Source organism: Rhineura floridana, chromosome 10 (assembly GCF_030035675.1).
Source record: "Rhineura floridana isolate rRhiFlo1 chromosome 10, rRhiFlo1.hap2, whole genome shotgun sequence".
NCBI lineage: Eukaryota > Metazoa > Chordata > Lepidosauria > Squamata > Rhineuridae > Rhineura > Rhineura floridana.
In genome coordinates, this window is record NC_084489.1 from 73,400,321 (window position 1) to 73,419,433 (window position 19,113).

General features: G+C 42.2%; 1 protein-coding gene across 2 annotated transcripts in view; it reads left to right on the forward strand.

The window, feature by feature from the left end:
- Positions 1-19,113, forward strand: part of ADARB2 (adenosine deaminase RNA specific B2 (inactive)) — a 471,433-nt gene that overhangs the window by 444,386 nt on the left and 7,934 nt on the right. Inside the window, exons 7-8 of one of the 2 annotated variants that reach the window (XM_061586917.1) lie at positions 7,609-7,760; positions 11,705-11,771. In XM_061586917.1, the coding sequence (XP_061442901.1) occupies positions 7,609-7,760; positions 11,705-11,751 (199 nt within the window). In that variant the 3' untranslated portion in view covers positions 11,752-11,771. Of the gene's footprint in view, positions 1-7,608; positions 7,761-11,704; positions 11,772-19,113 lie in introns of those variants that run through there. The other variant, XM_061586916.1, reaches the window with a different exon arrangement.

Here is a 19,113-nt window from a genome sequence, read left to right on the forward strand (position 1 = left end):
ATATATATATTTCATTCAGCAGGAGCATAACAACATGCCTGGGGAAAAAGAATATTAATATGTCAGTGTGAAAAAACCCTGAGACCAGCAGGCAAAATTCCTGCTCATCAGACCTGTGAGCCTGAAGTCCACTTCACATCTTAAGAGTATCCATTCTTGTGCTGGGAAACAGATGTGCTGGAAAACAGGTGTAGGAAAGGTGGAACGAGTCTTTCTTTTGCTTTGAATACATGTGTTAGAAAGCCAGTGCCATCATCGGGTTCCCAGCCCATGTACGCAGAAAAATAAATAATAAATTTGACTGCCATTCATGCATAAGAATTTTTGCCAATAAATAAATAAATAAAAAGAATGTAGAAAGTGAGTAAGAGGGGTTTCCTGAGGAAAAATTATCCTATATAATCCTAATCATATTCCCACATACATTTGTTAGGATTTTTGTGTGTGTCTGTCTATTTATGCGTTTGTACTTGAAGAACTAGGAATACACTGAAGTCCTTTTCAGAACAGGTCTAGTATCAGTACGTAGCATCCTTGAGCAGCTAAGTTCCCAGTGCCTGCCCTGGGAGATCTGGATAAGTTCTGGGCAGTGAGCCACCATTTAAATTTTCCATAAGGGATCTGGGAACTACCATTCAATTTTCCACAATGCCCTAGAGTGATCCTGGGTAGGGGGAAATTAAAATGGTCATTGATACGCTGCTGCCACAGCCAGGTAAGCTGGCATAGCTGAGAGTCCTGGGCTGTGGGCCCTCTCAAACCTGGAGCCAGACCTATTTTCAGATGTTCAGTTCAGTAGAATGAAGGGGACGGGGCTGACATAGTGGTGGGCCTGTTCCACCTCCAAGCAAGGCAGGGTTCAAGATTGCATAGAGATGTCCCAGCATATGTACTCTAATAGAACTGCTAACAAGGGCTTGGAAGTTGTTTCTTTAAAAAAGTAAATCAAATATTCTGACAGTTTGTTTAAAGCATTCCTACCCCACACTGTAGCCAAAAAAGCTCTTAGCTTAGAATGAACAGTAGGAAGACAGCCTTTGCTCTAAGGCTTAAAATGGAAAAAGCATGGCAGACAAGAAAAAAGGGGTGTGGAAGGAGGAGAGGGAAGAGCAAACTCAGGCTTTAAAAATCCATTTACCCATTGATGCTTTTATGATGATTCTGAGTGGAAATTATTTTAAATTTTCTAGCTGAGCTGTAATGGTAAGTACCCAGCTGTTATTTTATTGTGTATTAATCAGTTGTTTCTGATTTTATTTGGAATCTTTTTATTTTGTTTTGTACATTATGTATATTATAAGCCACCTTAGGAAGGAATTGACCCTGAACGTAGGTGTAGAAAGTACTGCTAGCATGGGCACTGCACTTCTGGGCACTGAGAAGTAGGGACGTGCTTGAAATTCGGTTCAGTTCACATTTAAAAGTGAATCTATCAAATCCACACTTTCTGAGACAATGTGAGAACCAAAATATCCATCATTCAAAATTTGCACTTGTCCAAATTTTGTGAAGCAGTTCACCAACAAAAATGCATATGTGTGGGGAAAGTGTGCATTAAAATGAAGACATTAGTGAAAACAGCCACAGCATACAGAAATGCATTATTCCTGGGGAAACTGCTTGCAAAAATGTGTACATTAGTAAAGACAACATACAAAAATGTGTTTACTAGGAGAAATTCACACTAAAATGATGAGGATTTTTTTAAGAAATCACAAATTGCTGCAGAAGTGTGGAGAACTGAATTTAAGAATAGAACGAATGAGAGACTGAGAGAACAAAAATTGGCAGATCCATCCATCCATAGTGAGAGGTTTCAGGGTGTAGCATTCACCCAAGGTTGCCAGAAGGTCACTGAAAGCTTATGGCATTTTTTCTCCCCGATATATGGCTTATTTAAACCTATCCACAAGCTAAGCATAAGCGAAACATTCACTCTTTAATACTTGATTGGAGCTGCTCCCCTATTAGGTTTCAGGCAGAGGATTACACAGGACTCTCAAGAATTCCTACACCTCTGACTCTCTTTCCTCAGAGTATATGTCTGTCTGGAGGGGTTTCAGGTGGGATACAATTGCATATCAGCAAATCCAGGTTGTACAGCTATGGTTGATTGGGAGGTCTTGTGCAACAAACCCATTTCATCAAAGAGTGGACATTTTTGCAAAAAGGGAAGTGATGGAGAAATGCACTGGAAAGTGGGAGACAACATGCAGCAGCATCTAACCTTCCCACAAACAGAATGAATGCTCATTAAACAGCCAACATCATCTAATGTCCCTGCAAATAAATCAGGATGAATGTTCAGTAAAAAATATCATCGGAACCACCCTGAGTCCAAAACTTATCTTGGAGTTTCCTCACAAAAGATTTGATGATATCCATCCCTGCAGGGAAAAGGAAAGTGGAGTAGGATAGGAAGGACATTCCACCTTCCAGAAGGACTGTCTGGTCTTTAGTTATGCAAAGGCTGACCATTTGAGCCCATTCTGTGAAGAAAAGGGGAATCTGCCAGATTAACCAGTTTGATGTGCTCTAGCAGCCTTCTTACAACCAGAGTAACAGGGTTTCTGGGGGGGGGTGTCCTTCAGACATTATTTTCACCAGGTTCCCCAACCTGGTGCCCTCCAGCACAGCTGCACTGGCTGGGGCTGTTGTGAGTTGTAGTCCAAAACAACTGGAGGGCACCGGGTTAGCAAAAGCTGATTTAGACTAAATGGGATCTACAACTTGCAATACACTTGCAAATAAATAAGTCAAACAAGGAAATTTTTAGAAAACATAGAAGAAAATAAACTCCCTTTGATATACCAAGGACTCATTGCCATGGAAAGTTGACATAGGAAAGAGGGAAAGAGCAAAAGCAGACATGTAAGAGACATGGACTGCTTTCCTGCTGCAGTTTATTCTGTGATTCTGGTGATTTTTTACCTGGTAATTTGCACATTATATTTGACCCTTGACACAGCGCAAAAGCTAGTTCCAGAAATCTAATGGAATGTGAAAAAATGGAAATGGACTGCCTTCAAGTTGATCCCGACTTATGGCAACCCTATGAATAGGGTTTTCATGGTAAGCGGTATTCAGAGGAGTTTACCATTGCCTTCCTCTGAGACTGAGAGGCAGTGACTGGCCCAAGGTCACCCAGTGAGCTTCATGGCTATGTGGGGATTCGAACCCTGGTCTCCCAGGTCGTAGTCCAACACCTTAACCCATCCTTTCCCAACCAGTGTGCCTCCAGATGTTGCTGGACCACAACTCCCATCTTTCCTGACCATTGGCAATGCTGGCTGAGGCTGATGGGGGTTGTGGTCCAACAACATCTGGAGGCACACTGGTTGGGAAAGGCTGCCTTAACCACTACACCAGGTTTCTTGCTAATTTTTATGATAAATAATACCAGGGAGCCAAGAAGATTGTGGGAGTTTTGCGGTAGCTGCATCCACTCACGTGACAGGCATCCAGGCATGTAATGCACTCCCGTGTTTCAGGCGCGCACCAATTTCTTTTGCCTGATGAAAATTGTGCCAGTATTCAGGCATAAGCATGGGTAGCAGCATTCCCTTCCTCCTTTCCCCACACCCCTCTGTGCCCAGGCACTAATTCAAGCAGTGAATTATGGGGAAGCTACAGTGTACATGTGTATAACTGGTGAGGGAAGAAAACAAGACATTGTTGCAGCAGTGTGAAAGACAGTTCCACAAAACGCTGTTATATCGGCTGAAAAAGCCACAGTTCCTTAGCGCAACAGGTACTGCAGTGTGAAAGGAATGTTAGAAATCAGGACAGAAGTGCTACCATTTTAATTCAAAAAACTGATGCAATAAGCAGCCACGGTGTCTCTCAGAGTGCAGCGAAAATGATGGCTGAGGAGAATGTTAACCCTGGATTTCCCTACACATTTTTGCTGCTGTGTTCCATCTTTTGTTCTTTAAAGTTGGGCAGCTTATAACCATGCAAAGCTAACACCTTCTGGCACCAGCACCAGTTCCCAGATGTTCACAGTGTAGAGGATACCACAGGCTGGCCTGAGATACAGCACTGGCCTGAGGCAGCCTCATTCTGTAAACAAGTGTTTAAGGCAGCAAAGACATAGCCAAGAGCCCATTGTTTTATTTCTGGGGCCCTGGGATTGTAGCTGAGGTGAGCTCTGGACTAGGCCTCAGGTCCAGGCTCTCCTCCCTGACTTTCCTCCTTAGCAGGGTTAGAAATTAATAACCTTTCAGCCACTGATATCTAAATGTAGTGAGGCAAGATTGAGGGAGTAATTAGACTTTTAGGTGAGAGCCGACTTTCAGTTATATAGTCATATCGTTTTGTATTTGTCTTATTTTTATCTTGTTTTTAGGAAATTCTGTTGTTGTTGATGATGATGATGATCCACTTAGAGATTTTCATTATTTTAAAGGTAAAGATGTCCCTGCACTTGTAGTGCAAGTCGTTTCCGACTCTTAGGGTGACGTCTTGCGACGTTTACTAGGCAGACCGTATATATGGGGTGGGATTGCCAGTTCCTTCCCTGGCCTTTCTTTACCCCCCAGCGTATGCCGGGTACTCATTTTACCGACCACGGATGGATGGAAGGCTGAGTGGACCTCGACCCCTTTTACCAGAGATTCGACTTCCTCCTTCCGTTGGAATTGAACTCCGGCCGTGAGCAGAGCTTCAGCTGCGTTACCGCCGCTTACCACTCTGCGCCACGGAGGATCTTTTCATTATTTTAAGTGGTATTAAAATGTTATAAATAAATAAATAAATAAAGTACTGTGTCATCTTTTCACAAAGAAAATTATGTTCAAGACGGCCCACGATATACTGGGTAAATGCAATAATTCATTCAAATGATCATTAAGTGTTTCAGTAAGAAGAAGAATATATTTCTGACATAATATCAACATTTCAATAATGTCTCAATACCAATTCATTTAAAAATATATTTTTTAAAAAATACAAACCATAATCTCACTATATGAAAGCACCATCAGCAAAGCAGCCTGGTGATTGGAGTAATCAAAAACCCAACAAACTGTTTTGGCAACCCAGGTTATTTCCCCACCTCGTATATCCCCTATTTACACATCATGCCTCCCTTGTTACATAAGAGATAACCTCAAAATGTTATATAGCTAGCCTTCTCCTTTCAGCACAAAATCGGATGGCACTTTCACCATCTGTTTTGTAGCAGCCAGAGTGTCTTACCCCCTGCAGTTTTTTGGAAGGATTATAGCTCAATATTAGAGCATCTACTTTGCATGCAGAAGGTCCCAGGTTCAAATCCCACCATCTCCAGGTAGGCCTGGGAATGTCCCCTGTCAGAAATCCTACAGAGCAACTGCATTGACAATACTGAGCTAGACTGACCAATGGTCTGACTCGATAAAAGGCAGCTTCCTGTGTTCCAGAAGCAGCTTGCTCTTGAAGCAGATGGACGTACCCAGGCCCTTGATAGCAACCAGAGAACAGAAGCCAACTCCCAATGTAGAAGCCCAACACTAAGTAATGAGTGAAAAGGCAGGCCATAATTGTATCAGGAGGTACTTCTATTATGTTTGCATTCACCCATCACATGTTTACATTGCCCTTGTTGTCTTTTGTTTTCTATAATTGTGACTGTAATGATGTATTGATTTGCATTTTTGTTCTTTTGCAAGCCACTATGTATGTGGAAAAATGGCTAATAATAACAATAACAATAGTAATATATCCCAGACAACAAATGCACTTCTGAGGCTGGCTGAACTTGAGCTGGCCAAGGCTCCAAACACAGAATGATTCACAAAATTAGCTCATTGCATGAAAAATATGGTTGTATGAATCTATCTTACCGGGCAAATCTACTGTAATATGTAAATAAGTGCCAGAAAGTTATAAACCTGGGGGGAAATTACTAGTCTGTTGAGAAGTGAGTAGCCTGTGTTTCCATGTTGGCTGCAGATGAAGCGAACCTTTCCTTCCTCTACGGCCAGCATGGACAGGCTAGTTGGGGTTTTTTAAGTCTTTCCCTCCTCTCAAATAGTTCTTCTGAAATTGTAGTGGTGATTGAGAAGCAAGTGATTAAAAGTTCCAGCTTTGTATGCACTTTCACCTGGGTGCACTTTTTGAAAATGCCATAGAAATTAACATGGTTTATTTCAAGTAAATGTATTTATCATCCCCGGGGTTTGGACACCAACCTTCCAACCATATATTTTGCTCTAATTCTACTTAAATCAGTGAATTGATTCTGGGATAATTGGTTTGGTGGGTAGAAAACTCAGAAATTCTCTAGCCCAAAACAATCTAATCAGCAAAAGAAAGAATAAAACTATATTGTCAAAATAAGTAGCAATGTTGCCTTGTGAACAAAAAGTGTTTTAAAAAATGAAATAATGAAGACTAAAAAGCTGGGCATGTGTCAATGTTGTCATCAACGACTTTAAAAATGAGTGAAGCACTGCATTTCCATTCATACTAGGTTTCAGAGCAGGATTAATATTGTTTCTCCAGCCTCCATCTGTGACATAACATAAGAAAACATAAACAGCACAATCCTATGCATGTCTATGCAGAAATAAGTCTCACTAAGTTTAATGGGACTTTCTCCCAAGGTAAATGTGTATAGGATTGCAGCTATATTTAACTTTCCAATAGGGATGGGGAGAATATTAATTCAGTTTGCATTTCAAGCAGAATCTATCAAATCTGCACTTTCCAAAGAAGTACGAGAGCAAAAACATAACTATCATTCGAAATTCACACTTCTTCACATTTTGCGGTGCAGTTTGCTAACCAACCAATGTTTACTAAAATGCATATATTAGGGGAAAGTGTGGATAAAAATGAATATATTAGCAAAAAATAACATGTAAAATGCATTATATGATGAGAAATGGCTTGCAAAATGTGTACATTAATCAAAACTGCTTAAAATGTGTTTATTAGGAGAAATTTGCACTAAATGCTGCAGAATTGTCATTCTTTTTTTAAAAAAATCACAAATTGCTGTAGAAATGTGGAGACCAGAAATTAAGATCCGAAAAATGAAAAAGTGAAAGAACTGAGCTTTCCAGTCATAAAATAATAGTTTGCAGTTCTCTTACTGACAGTATTATTCATTGAAGATAAACAAAAAGGGAGAATTTATTTGCTGTTGCCCATCATTTTGTATCTGTAGCTTGAACTATTCTTTTTCAAGTACTGATAAATAACAGAATTATTACCACTCTCCGATTTTTCTTGTTTGTATTTACAGAGAGATTTTTTTTTAAAGTTGCGGCTGAAGACAGAGTTGAAACACATCCAGCTTTTAATTCTTCTTTATTTGATATTTTTGTCGATACAACACCATAATCATTTCATTATTATTGTTTGCATTAATAAATAATGACAATACTCTGATAACATATTTTGATTCTAGCCTTTTTGGTTGTATGATTGTTTGGTGTCTGGACCTTTACGCTCAGTCAGACACTGTGGAGATCACACAGACGTTATCTAGAGAAATATGATAGAAGGTACCATAGGGAAAAAAATATAACAAAGAGGCTGCAAGCTAACACATAGGGGGAATAGAATTAGTTCTGATTTGGAATGTAACAAATGACCTGCAACCTCTCTCTATGGTCCTAGCAAACAACAAGAAGACAGCGAGCGATCAATCTTCGTGCGGTTAAAAGAGGGAGGCTACACGCTAAAAGAGAACATTCTGTTCCATCTGTATGTGAGCACTTCGCCCTGTGGAGATGCACGCCTCAACTCCCCCTATGAAATCACAACTGACTGTAAGAACTTTATTTCCTTGGTGTTAGTTCATTTCATGATTATATTTTATTTTTGCTTCTATTAAACGTTTTCATTCTATCCTTCCCTGTTAAGTAGTTGGCTATGGAAATGATGGAAAGGGTGCCTTTCTCAATGGGCTGGTGCAGGAATAGCACAGGGACCTTCTTAATAATGTTTAAGGAACTGAGAGCCACTTCTTTCCTCCTCATAATTGTTTGCATCCCTGGGGTACATTCTCCCCAATACCTTAATCACCATTAAGCAGTTCATCAGCACCAACATTACCCCAGTTAACCAAACCTTAGCTAAGATCTGAAACCACAATTTAAAGTAAGTTACAGATCCTAAGTTAAGGACAACCCTTATACAGTTAATATACAGTTAAGTCTGGTGTTGACAAGCCACTTAACCATATTTAAGCCGGGAGAGGGATTTGCTCCAAAGGGGGAGTCCACCAAGCTGGTTCTTGCTTTCTTAACAGTGGAGCTAGCAGTATATTGATTTATTATTAATCATTATACTACTACCAATCCCCTCCCCAAAACCCCTAAAATCACAGAACTAAAACATGTCAAATAAAAGCTGCAGAATCTATGAAAGCAACAGATCATCCTGTATACTATGAAGCCAAAGTGGTGTCTCCAGATGTTGTTGGACTCCAACTTGCATTTGCCTAGTCAGCTTGGCCAATTGTCAGAGATGAAGGGAGTTATAGTCCAGTAACATCCAAAGGGCAGCATATTGGCTACTCTTGCTCTATTTATTAATTTATTATACATAATATTTCAATAACACCTTCCATACCAGTCCTATATGTTATGTAAGAGATCTGCAGCATCACTGTAGCCATAATTGGATCTGCACTATGATACTTGTGAGGATAATAATTCTTTCCCCTCCCCAACATTGTTTCCCCCATTAGAATCCATCCTCATGAAGGGGTAGCAGTGGCCCATATTATCCCCACCACTGCACATTGCTGCTGGGGTGGGGTCAATTTTGAGTAGAGAAATAGCACTCCAGCACTCAAACCCTGATCCAGTTTGGGTCTCCATGTTGCTCCTTCTAAAGCTGTAAACACACAAGTCACCAGATCAAAGCATTTCCATTAGCCACACCTGGAGGGGGAACAGGTTGATCTGTTGATCAGTTGCAAAATCTCTTTGAAGCTGAATTTTTTTAATTAAAAATAAACGCACTCAAGCTGATCCAACCAGGTTTCACAGTAAAAAGGAGCGGGTTTGACTAGCCTCATGTGCCCTCATTTCAGAAGAGAGAGGTGGAGACACACTGGAACCAGCAGAACAGTGAGTGTGTTTCCACCCTAAGTCTTTAAAGAAGTTGTGAAATCTGATCATGGATCTTTCATGTAATTTGTAGTTTGGCTTTTACACTTAATACAGGAAATGTGTCTCACCTCTCTCTTCCATGCCTTTGAAACACATTTTATATGTGAATTCCCTTCAAGGTGACTCAGAAGCTTCAGTGGTGCAGATGCTGAGGACCTCTGCTTGGAAATGTGGGGAGTAATAACCCTAATCATGGTTAAAGAAATGAAGGATCCCGTTAAACATGGTTAGCCTCTGTTAAAGCTAGCCACGACTGGAAACAATGGGGGCATATTCAACCAGATTTGCAGCTGCTGCAAAGGATCAGGAGACATGTCATGCAGGCTCCTTCCTCTCACTGCAGCCCCTCTTGGGACTGAATCTCCACTTTCTGCTTTAATAATAATAATAATAATAAATTTAATTTCTGTGTCGCCTATCTGGCCAATGGCCACTCCAGGCGACGTACAAGGCAGTTAAAACACAATATGATAAAGTACAATGGTACAATATAAAAACAGTATAAAAACAATACAGCAGCAGACAATAACATTAAAACAGGGTAGGAGGCATTTCAATCTCAGTAATTAATCCTCCCCGGAAATCCCAAAGGCCTGTTGAAAGAGCCAGGTCTTTAAAGCTTTACGAAATGTATTTAGGGAAGAGGTGTGCCGGAGATCTTGTGGGAGGGAGTTCCAGAGGGTGGGGGCTGCCACTGAGAATGCCTTCTCTCTAGTACCCGCCAATCTAGCTGTTTTTGTCGGCGGGATTGAGAGAAGGCCCTGTGTGGCTGATCTTGTCGGGCGGCATAATTGGTGGCGTTGAAGGCGCTCCGTAAGATAAACTGGGCTGAGACCATATAGGGATTTAAAGGTTAATACCAACAACTTGAATTGGGCCCGGAAAACAACTGGAAGCCAGTGTAGATCAAACAACACTGGTGTGATGTGATCCCGGCGGCGACTGTTCATAAGTAGTCGAGCCACCGCATTTTGTATAAGTTGTCGTTTCCGGACCGTTTTCAAGGGTAACCCCACGTAGAGCGCATTACAGTAATCCAAACAAGAGGTGACCAGGGCGTGTACTACCAGTGGGAGCTGATGAACAGGAAGGTAGGGTTGCAGCCTTCGTATGAGGTGTAGTTGATACCAGGCTGCCCGGCTCACTGCCGAAATCTGAGCCTCCATGGACAGCCTGGAATCAAGTACAACCCCAAGGCTGCGGACCTGGTCCTTCAGGGGTAAAGTCACCCCATTGAACTTCAAGTCAACATCTCCCAACCTTCTTTTGTCCCCCACAAGCAGCACCTCAGTCTTATCGGGGTTCAGTTAAGGTAAAAATCAGCAACAACCTTAACTCTGGTTAATGCTAACCAGGTTTCTTGTTTTATCAGAAACTGAAGCCAATATTAAGCTGTGATTTCAGATTGTAGTTAAACAAGAACCCTGGTTAATGTTAACCATGGTGAGTGCCATTACTAGCCCTTCCCGTAACTATGGTTATGACAGACGGGGCAGGATTCAGACCTAAGAGGATTCTGGAGACAGGGTAGTGTCCTGCCCAAACCAGTCGCTGATTCAGACATGGACATGAAGGTGTGCTTTTCTTTAATAGGTTTAATAGCAATTTCAGCTCAGACCACTTCATGAATCAGCCTACATGAACTGTGCAAATGCCGTTGTGTGTTCATGTCCTGCTTGTGGGTTTCCCATAAGCATCTGGCTGGCCACTGTGGGAGACAGGATGTTGGACTAGATAGATAGGTTTTTGGCCTGATCCAGGAGGTCTACTTATATTCGCATAATTCAGAGGATTAAAAACAGCTGTAGGAAAGCCAAGAACACAAGCTAGGGCTTGGGGGAGGCCCTTCACTATTTACATAAGGTTTGGACAGATTTATGTGGTAGATCAGTGGCTCTAAAACTTTTTTCTCCATGGACACTTGAAAATTGCTGAGAGTCTTGGCAGACCACATAATGATTTTTGTAGCAATTCCAGTGTGCTGTGCTAGATTCTGTATGATTTTAATTGTATTTGTATTGTTTATTTCATTTATTATATATTGCATTTTATTGTATCACAATCTGAATTTGGTAGAAATCAATATATTTAATGTGATGGATGTGCCATCTCCCATCTTCAACTACAAATCCATAGACAAGCCACAGACCACCTGAATGAAGCTCAGGGACCACAGTTTGGGAATCCCTGGGGCAGACCATGGTGTTTCAGATACTGCCAATGTTTTGGGTGATTGTGGCTCTCTTGTGGAATGCAAGCCAATTTGTGCTGCAACTCTCAAAGGGATTATGGTTAAGGCGTTCACCCATGACAGGGCCTTTTCAGTGGAGGCGCCCCATTTGTGGAATGCCTCCCTAGTGGGATGCATCTGTCTCTATCATTATTCATTTTTAGGAGGAATTTGAAAACATTCCTGGTTACCCAGGCACTTGATGGCTGAAGGAGATTGTTCCTGGCACCCTGAGATCACTGGATGAAAGAATATTTTTATCTGTAACTTCTTTTAGAATGTTTTAACTGTAACTGTACTTAGAATGTATTTAATTGTTTTTAGAATGCTTTTTGTTGCTGTTAAATTGTACTTTTTGTTATAGATGTGTTTGCTGCCCTGGGCTCCTTTGGGAAGAAGGGAGGGATATAAATTCTAATCATCATCATCATCATCATCCTCACCGTAGCAAGATGCCTACAGCTGGCAACTCATGGGCTGTGCATGAATAGATTGCCTTTGGTTCTCTATGCTCTGGCTGGTCTCCTTACCCCACCTAACCCATTTATTTATTTATTTATTTATTTATTTATTTATTTATTATTTCAATTTATATACCGCCCTTAGCAGAATAGCTCTCAGGGCGGTGAACAAACAAGGTAAAATACAATATATCATGGTAAAAAATCACAAAAACATGTACAAACAAACAACAGAAAGCACAACAAAAACAAATACAACACAAATTAAGAAGGATACATATTAAAAATAGAAAGATTAAGAAAATTAAAAGATTAAAATGCCTGGGAGCATAAAAAAGTCTTTACCTGGCGCCGGAAAGATAGAAGTGTAGGCGCCAGGCGTACCTCTTCAGGGAGGCTGTTCCACAACTCAGGGGCCACCACAGAAAAGGCCCTAGATCTAGTAACCACCCTCCGGGCTTCCCGATGAGTTGGTACCCGGAGGAGGGCCTTAGATTCTGAACGCAGTGAACGGGTAGGTTCATAGCGAGAGAGGCGTTCCACAAGGTATTGAGGTCCCACGCCGTGTAAGGCTTTATAGGTCAAAACCAGCACCTTGAATCTCGCCCGGAAGCAAATAGGGAGCCAGTGCAGATGCGCCAGAATAGGTGTTATATGCAAAGACCGACTGGTCCTCGTCAATAGTCTGGCAGCCGCGTTCTGCACCAGCTGAAGCTTCCGAACTGTCTTCAAGGGCAGCCCTACGTAGAGCGCATTACAGTAATCCAATCTTGAAGTTACCAGAGCATGAACAACGGAGGCGAGGTCGTCCCTGTCCAGATAAGGGCGTAGTTGGGCTACCAGACGAAGATGGTAAAATGCATTCCATGCCACCGAGGCCACTTGGGCCTCGAGAGACAAGGAAGAATCGAAAAGAACCCCCAAACTATGTACCTGTTCTTTCAGGGGGAGTGTAACCCCATCCAGAACAGGGTGAACATCCACCATCTGAGCAGGGAAGGCGTTCACCAGCAGTGTCTCGGTCTTGTCTGGATTGAGTCTCAGTTTATTAGCTCTCATCCAGTCCATTATCGTGGTCAGGCAACGGTTCAGCACATCAACAGACTCACCTGAAGAAGATGAAAAGGAGAAATAGAGCTGCGTGTCATCAGCATATTGATGGCAACGCACTCCAAAACTCCTGATGACCGCACCCAGCGGCTGCATGTAGATGTTGAAAAGCATGGGGGACAAGACCGACCCCTGAGGGACTCCACAATGGAGAGTCCATGGTGTCGAGTGATGTTCCCCAAGCACTACCTTCTGGTGACGGTCCGCGAAGTAGGAGCGGAACCACTGCCAAGCAGTGCCCCCGACACCCAACTCCGCGAGTCTCCCCAGAAGGATACCATGGTCGATGGTATCAAATGCCGCTGAGAGATCAAGGAGAATCAACAGAGTCACACTCCCCCTGTCCCTCTCCCGACAAAGGTCATCATACAGGGCGACCAAGGCTGTTTCGGTGCCAAAACCGGGCCTAAAACCGGATTGAAACGGATCTAGATAATCGGTTTCATCCAAGAGCGCCTGGAGCTGGCCGGCAACCACTCATTTTGGTGGGCATGAAGTTAGTAACCTATTTCTGTGTGATCTGTTTTGGAAGCTAAACTATTGCCTCTCTATATAAAATAGTGATATAAAAGTTTGAGGGTTTTTTCATCTTTCTGATGAAAGGGTGTTGGAGTCAGTGATTTAAAACATTTTGACATAGATGTCTGTATTTGGAAAGGAAAGGAAGGGCATTTCTTACCTCTCCTCCCCATCTAGGTGGTGCCATCACTTTTAAGGGTATACCTTGTTGTTGTTGTTGTTTTAAACTATTTAGGTTCTGATATAGTGCTGTAACAGGGAATGAACAAAGGCCCTTACTGTTGATTTATCAAATTATAAGTAATCTTACATTTTTTCAATAATTCAAAAAGGAATCTTTGAGGTTTGGGTGATATGCAAACTTATTTAAATTAAAATTCCCTCCCCACCACTCCAATAACTAAAGCTTTGATTGATACATTTATGGATGAAACAGGCTGACAGTCCTACTGTTTATGCCATAGAACCTACAGCATATATGTGACAATTTACGTGCTTCCTTTAGAGACATGTTTCTGAGTAGTGTGGTCTCCTCCTAGACCTCTTTTGGGGAGGAGGAACCCTGACTCTGCCCCTCGCCCTTAGATTACCTACAAACCCAACGACCCAGTTGTCGTGGTTGCATGCAGATCCCGTTGAGATGGAAGCACTACAGAATGTGCCTGCATCACAACTCTAGCACAGCTGTAGGTTAATAGGCAAGCAGGAAGAGTACCACATGCAGAGAAGATGCAATGGTGTGTTTCAGACCTAACGGGACTGTGGGATAAAACAGGAGCTGGGCTATCAGGAAGTCAATGGCACAAGGCAACACAACATGTTAGCAGAAGATAGAAAAAGCAGCCCAGGGGGAAGAGAGCAGAGACAGCCTTAGGGCGGACTTGATTTGCCTGCCTCTGCCAGCCTGTCTAGGGATAGCAAAAATGCAGGCTCTGGAAGAAAGATGGACTGAGAGCAAAGAGAGTGGGAAAAGGGGGAGGCTGCAGCTGAGTTTCCAACATCGCCAAGGGTATCATGTAAGAAGTTGAGGACTCAAGTTTTCCCCTTGTCTTTTCAAAAGCCTGTGATTTGAAATCTGAAAAAAACCCTAAAACACCTAAAAAATTATGATTGTTGCTTCTGTCTGTACTGTCAGGTGACATGGTACATTGCAGAGAAGCACAAGTCGAAACAGAGGCCCAGCTTACAATCTGACTTTTAATAAGGAAAGGAAGATGTGTCTGGGAGGCGGGAAGGAGCAGAGGAAGCAAGAAAACTGAGATGATGGGAGCAAAGGCAGTTGCACAAATTTTGGCTTTGATTCAGTTGAGAATGAGGACTAAGGGATTCAGCCAATGGCTTCATAGAAAATACGGGTTTTGAGAAGGTGATTTGAAAGGGGCGGTGGCCCTGCAGGTGTTTTTAGAGGGTGTTCTAGGCATAATGGGCAGGAAGGAGAATGGGGCACATCAAACCTCGTATAACTTTGGACCAAACTTTATATACAGTGATACAAAACTGTGCAATTCTATATTTCAGTGCATAGACATCTCTGTGTCCTCTCTGGGCACTCTGAGCTCATGCTACTGGTTTTGGCAGGCAGGATTCCACTAGTGCATGGCGGAACAGACATACAGCTGGTAAGGGAGAGGTAATGGTGACTCCATCTTGATTGTAGTTATGAGATTTGGAGCTAATCACTGGAATTTGGGCTTCCTACCTTTCATGAGCCCCATGGCAAGGTCTTGGAGCGATGAGGACAATGAGGAGACAGATTTGGACTTGAGGGAAGGCCCTAGTGATGTGCATTCAGACACAGTTGAGCTTGAAGGCTCCTGTGCTGCTGACAGTGACAGCTCCGCCCCCGTAGATCCAATTACTGCTGATGAGGCACTACCCGATCAGGAGGTGGCCTCTTCAACTTCCCTTCACCCCCCCTTCCTCACTCGCCATGCCATTGGCACTGCACAGCCCTCCTCCTGAGGAGGAGGACCTTGCTGAAGTGGTCCAGCCCCCCTCGCCAGCAGGCTCAAAGGGTTTCTGCTTTCCCACTGAGGAGGAGCGCACACATGCACACACGCTCCCAACTGTGACACTTTCCTTATGCAAGTAGGGAGCCCACCCATCCTTGCTTAAGGCGGGTAAGGGGGCATGTCTAATTGCTGTGATGACATCCTAGTGCAGTGTAGTCATGCCTAGTTCTAAATGATGAAGATGCTGAATCCTGTGCAACCTGCTGTTCGCCATGGAGTGGTATAAAGAGGCATGCTGCCTCAGGTTCTGAAGGTCATTATATAGCCATCATGACTAGTTGCCATGGATAATCTAATCCTCCACTAATTCTGGATAATTGTTACATTCTATTATGCAATGTTTACATTTGAAGAGCAAATGCAAAATGGTAGCCAAAATTTTAAAGCTGGTTTAAATACTATTGCTTTTTGTTTTCCCCAAGAGTTGTCCTGCAGTGCTTTCAAAATTGTGGCACTGAAGTGCTAATTTTAGATGAGAGACACAATTAAAAATAATACTCTTGAAACCTTCAAGCTGCACTTGCTTTGATTGGTATCTCCAAGTACGCCACCTGTACAGAATTGGAATTCCTCTGATTAATTTGTGTGTTTTCTGCTTCAGACATTCTGACAAATCCAGAAAAAGGCAAATCACTAAACAGACCAAACAATTTGGGAGAGGGGGGAGAACCCAACTTCAGAAAGCACCACTATTTTCAGCCATAATTCTTTTCAACAGTACAACTGTGAGATGACTTTTCCCTTTTTCACCGAGGATGAGAGAAAAGAGAGTAGGTAGTATTCAGTGCTAGTCCTACTCAGTAGACCCAGTAAAGTAAATTAACATGACTAACATAGGTTCATTAATTTCAGTGTTTCTGCTCTGAATACTACTCAGTTGAATACAATCCAATGGAATTCTAAGTCCTAAGTCAATTAAGTCCTACTCTGAGTAGACCCATTGAAATAAATGAATCTATGTTAGTCATGTCTATACACTTCAGTGGGTCTACTGTGAGTAGGACTAACATTAAATTCCACTCTAAGATTAAAGAAAGTCTGAAAATTTCCTAACATGCTGTTGTAAAAACAGTTGGGAAGCGTGCTTCGAAACTTTGGTTAATGAACATTGGTGCTGGTGCTTAAGGTTGATTTAATCTCACAGCCTCCTAGCTGCCTCTCAATATTTGTGGTCTTTATGCAAATGCAGAGCAGTTTCTGAATGCACAGGAATCCAGGCCAACATATTCATCTATGCTTATTCTTCTTATTCTTATTCTTATTAAGTTTTACTACAGCAGAACTGGATTATTACAGTCCCTGGTAGGGCATTCCAGGAGCCATAAGATTTTTCAGAGCTCCCTCCCTGCTGGCAAAGAGAGAGATCCATGGGCAGAGCAGAAGGCCCACCCACAGCAGCTTCCACATTGCCTCCATGGAAGCCTTTATGGCTGTCTCTCTTCCACCATTGGTGCTCCAACAGTGGTAGAGGAAGAAAGAGTTGTGACCATGCCCTTGATATACTCCTGGAATGGGGGGGGGAGTGTGCCACTTCTTATTTTTCTTCCCATTGAAACCAATGGAAGGACTTCATATTTGACGGTTCTTCTGCCTTTGGGCTACTCTGCCAGGCTGTCCACGTTGCCTTGGGGGTAAGCTCTATTGACCACAGAGGGATTTTCTCCTGAATAAGCCTGCATAGGATTGTGCCTCGTGTAAATTATATTTCATTAGCCTATACCAAACAAATAAGTCCCAGTTTTTAAATCAGAGTAAACCCATCCAGAAACTTGGATTAATATGCACTTTTCAACCTTCATGCACTTTTTATGCCACCTGAGAACTGACATGGACTACCTGAAGCACACTATTGACCCTTCCTTCACCACAGAACTTTTTACTTTCTCAAAAAGGCAAAGGTGAAAAAGGGAATGTCCTCACTTGTTATAGCTAGAGCTGAATATGATCACATTTGCAATAGGACAAGCCTCAGAAATACCATTAATCACTTTTTCAGTGCTACACCTGCTGTGTGCTTGTGACCTGCTGCACTCTGTGGTGATGTTGTTATACCGGATGAATGGTGAACTTGTGTTCCTCCAGACAGTGGTGGCCAGGTTTTAGTTCAGATGTTCAAGGACCTGTCCAAGGTGCTGAAGAACCTTGGGCAGCTCCTTGTATGTTCAAACTAAAACCCAGAGAAGATTCCACTGCCCCACTGTCATAGAGCTATCAGCCACCACTGCCTCCAGAAAACAGCAAGATCTGGCCATAGGTTCCCCATTCTTGGGATAATGGATGGATAGTGTGACATAGTGGTTAGAGTGTTGGACTACGACCTGGGAGACCAGGGTTCAAATCCCCACACAGCCATGAAGCTCACTGGGTGACCTTGGGCCAGTCACTGCCTCTCAGCCTCAGAGGAAGGCAATGGTAAACCCCCTCTGAATACTGCTTACCATGAAAACCGTATTCATAGGGTCTCCATAAATTGGAATCGACTTGAAGGCAGTCCATTTCCATTTCCATTCCTGCCCCTGGGTACAGGTTTGGGATACATGAACATCTGATGGTCTCAGAGGCAGGCACAGTTTGCAGGGCCCAAAGGCAGAATCTCACACCTCCATAACATGTAGGGAGAAGATTGGGGAGAATGTAATTTGAACCATCCACAAATATATATCTTGACATAACATTTCATGGGCTACAGCTAGGGATGGGGAAGAAATTCAATTCAGTTCACACTTAAAGCCCAATCTATCAATTAGCACTTTCCGAAACAATATAACTGAAGCACGGCCATCCTTTGAAATGTACACTTATCTGAATTTTGCAGTACAGTTGTTCAACCAAGCAGGGTTAAAAAAAATGCATATATTAAGCGAATGTGCATAAAAATGCATGTATTTGTGAAAATAACATAAAATTTCTCATATTAAATAAAATTGCTTGCAAAAATGTGCTCATTTGTCAAAATGGCATACAAAAATATGTTTATTAAGAGCAATTCTCACTAAAATGCTGAAGTTTTTTAAAAAAACTCAAATTGCTGTAGAGATGTGCAGAACTGAATTTAAGACTGGAAAAATTAGAAACTGAGAGAAACGAAATTGACAGATCCTTCCATCTCAAGTTACTGTCCACTTCATCAGATGCATGAAAATAGTGTAATCAAAGCAGGCTCTACCCCAGAAAATCATATTCTTAGGCATCATAAGAGTAGTTGTTGGATTTTCTTTTTCTCCTGCCCCCCATTTCTTTTTTTGCTACAACAGACTAACAAGGTTAACTATCTGGACTTCATTCTCTGTTGCAATATACCAATGCTAAGAACATCAGAAAAAACAAGGGCACCCTCAGCTTGAATCCCTGCGTATTAAAATTTGCCTTCATCAGTTAATCCACAATATGTCTTGTTGGCATCTGCTTATAGATTTCAGGCCTATTCTATGTGCATTTGTCATCCAAAGGATTACTGGATGTTATAGCTGTTTGAACTTGCTTTTGTTTCCAAGCACTCTTTCAGCACTTTATAAACTACAGTGATGAACTGAGATGCAAGTATAAGAGGGAGGGTGCAAGATTGCTCTCCCCTTCCTCACTCTTCAAGCCGGGAGGGGGAGGGAGTAGCATGCAGTGAAGCAGAGAAATAGAAAATGAACTTCTGAGGCAGCCACATGTGAATTTCAGAC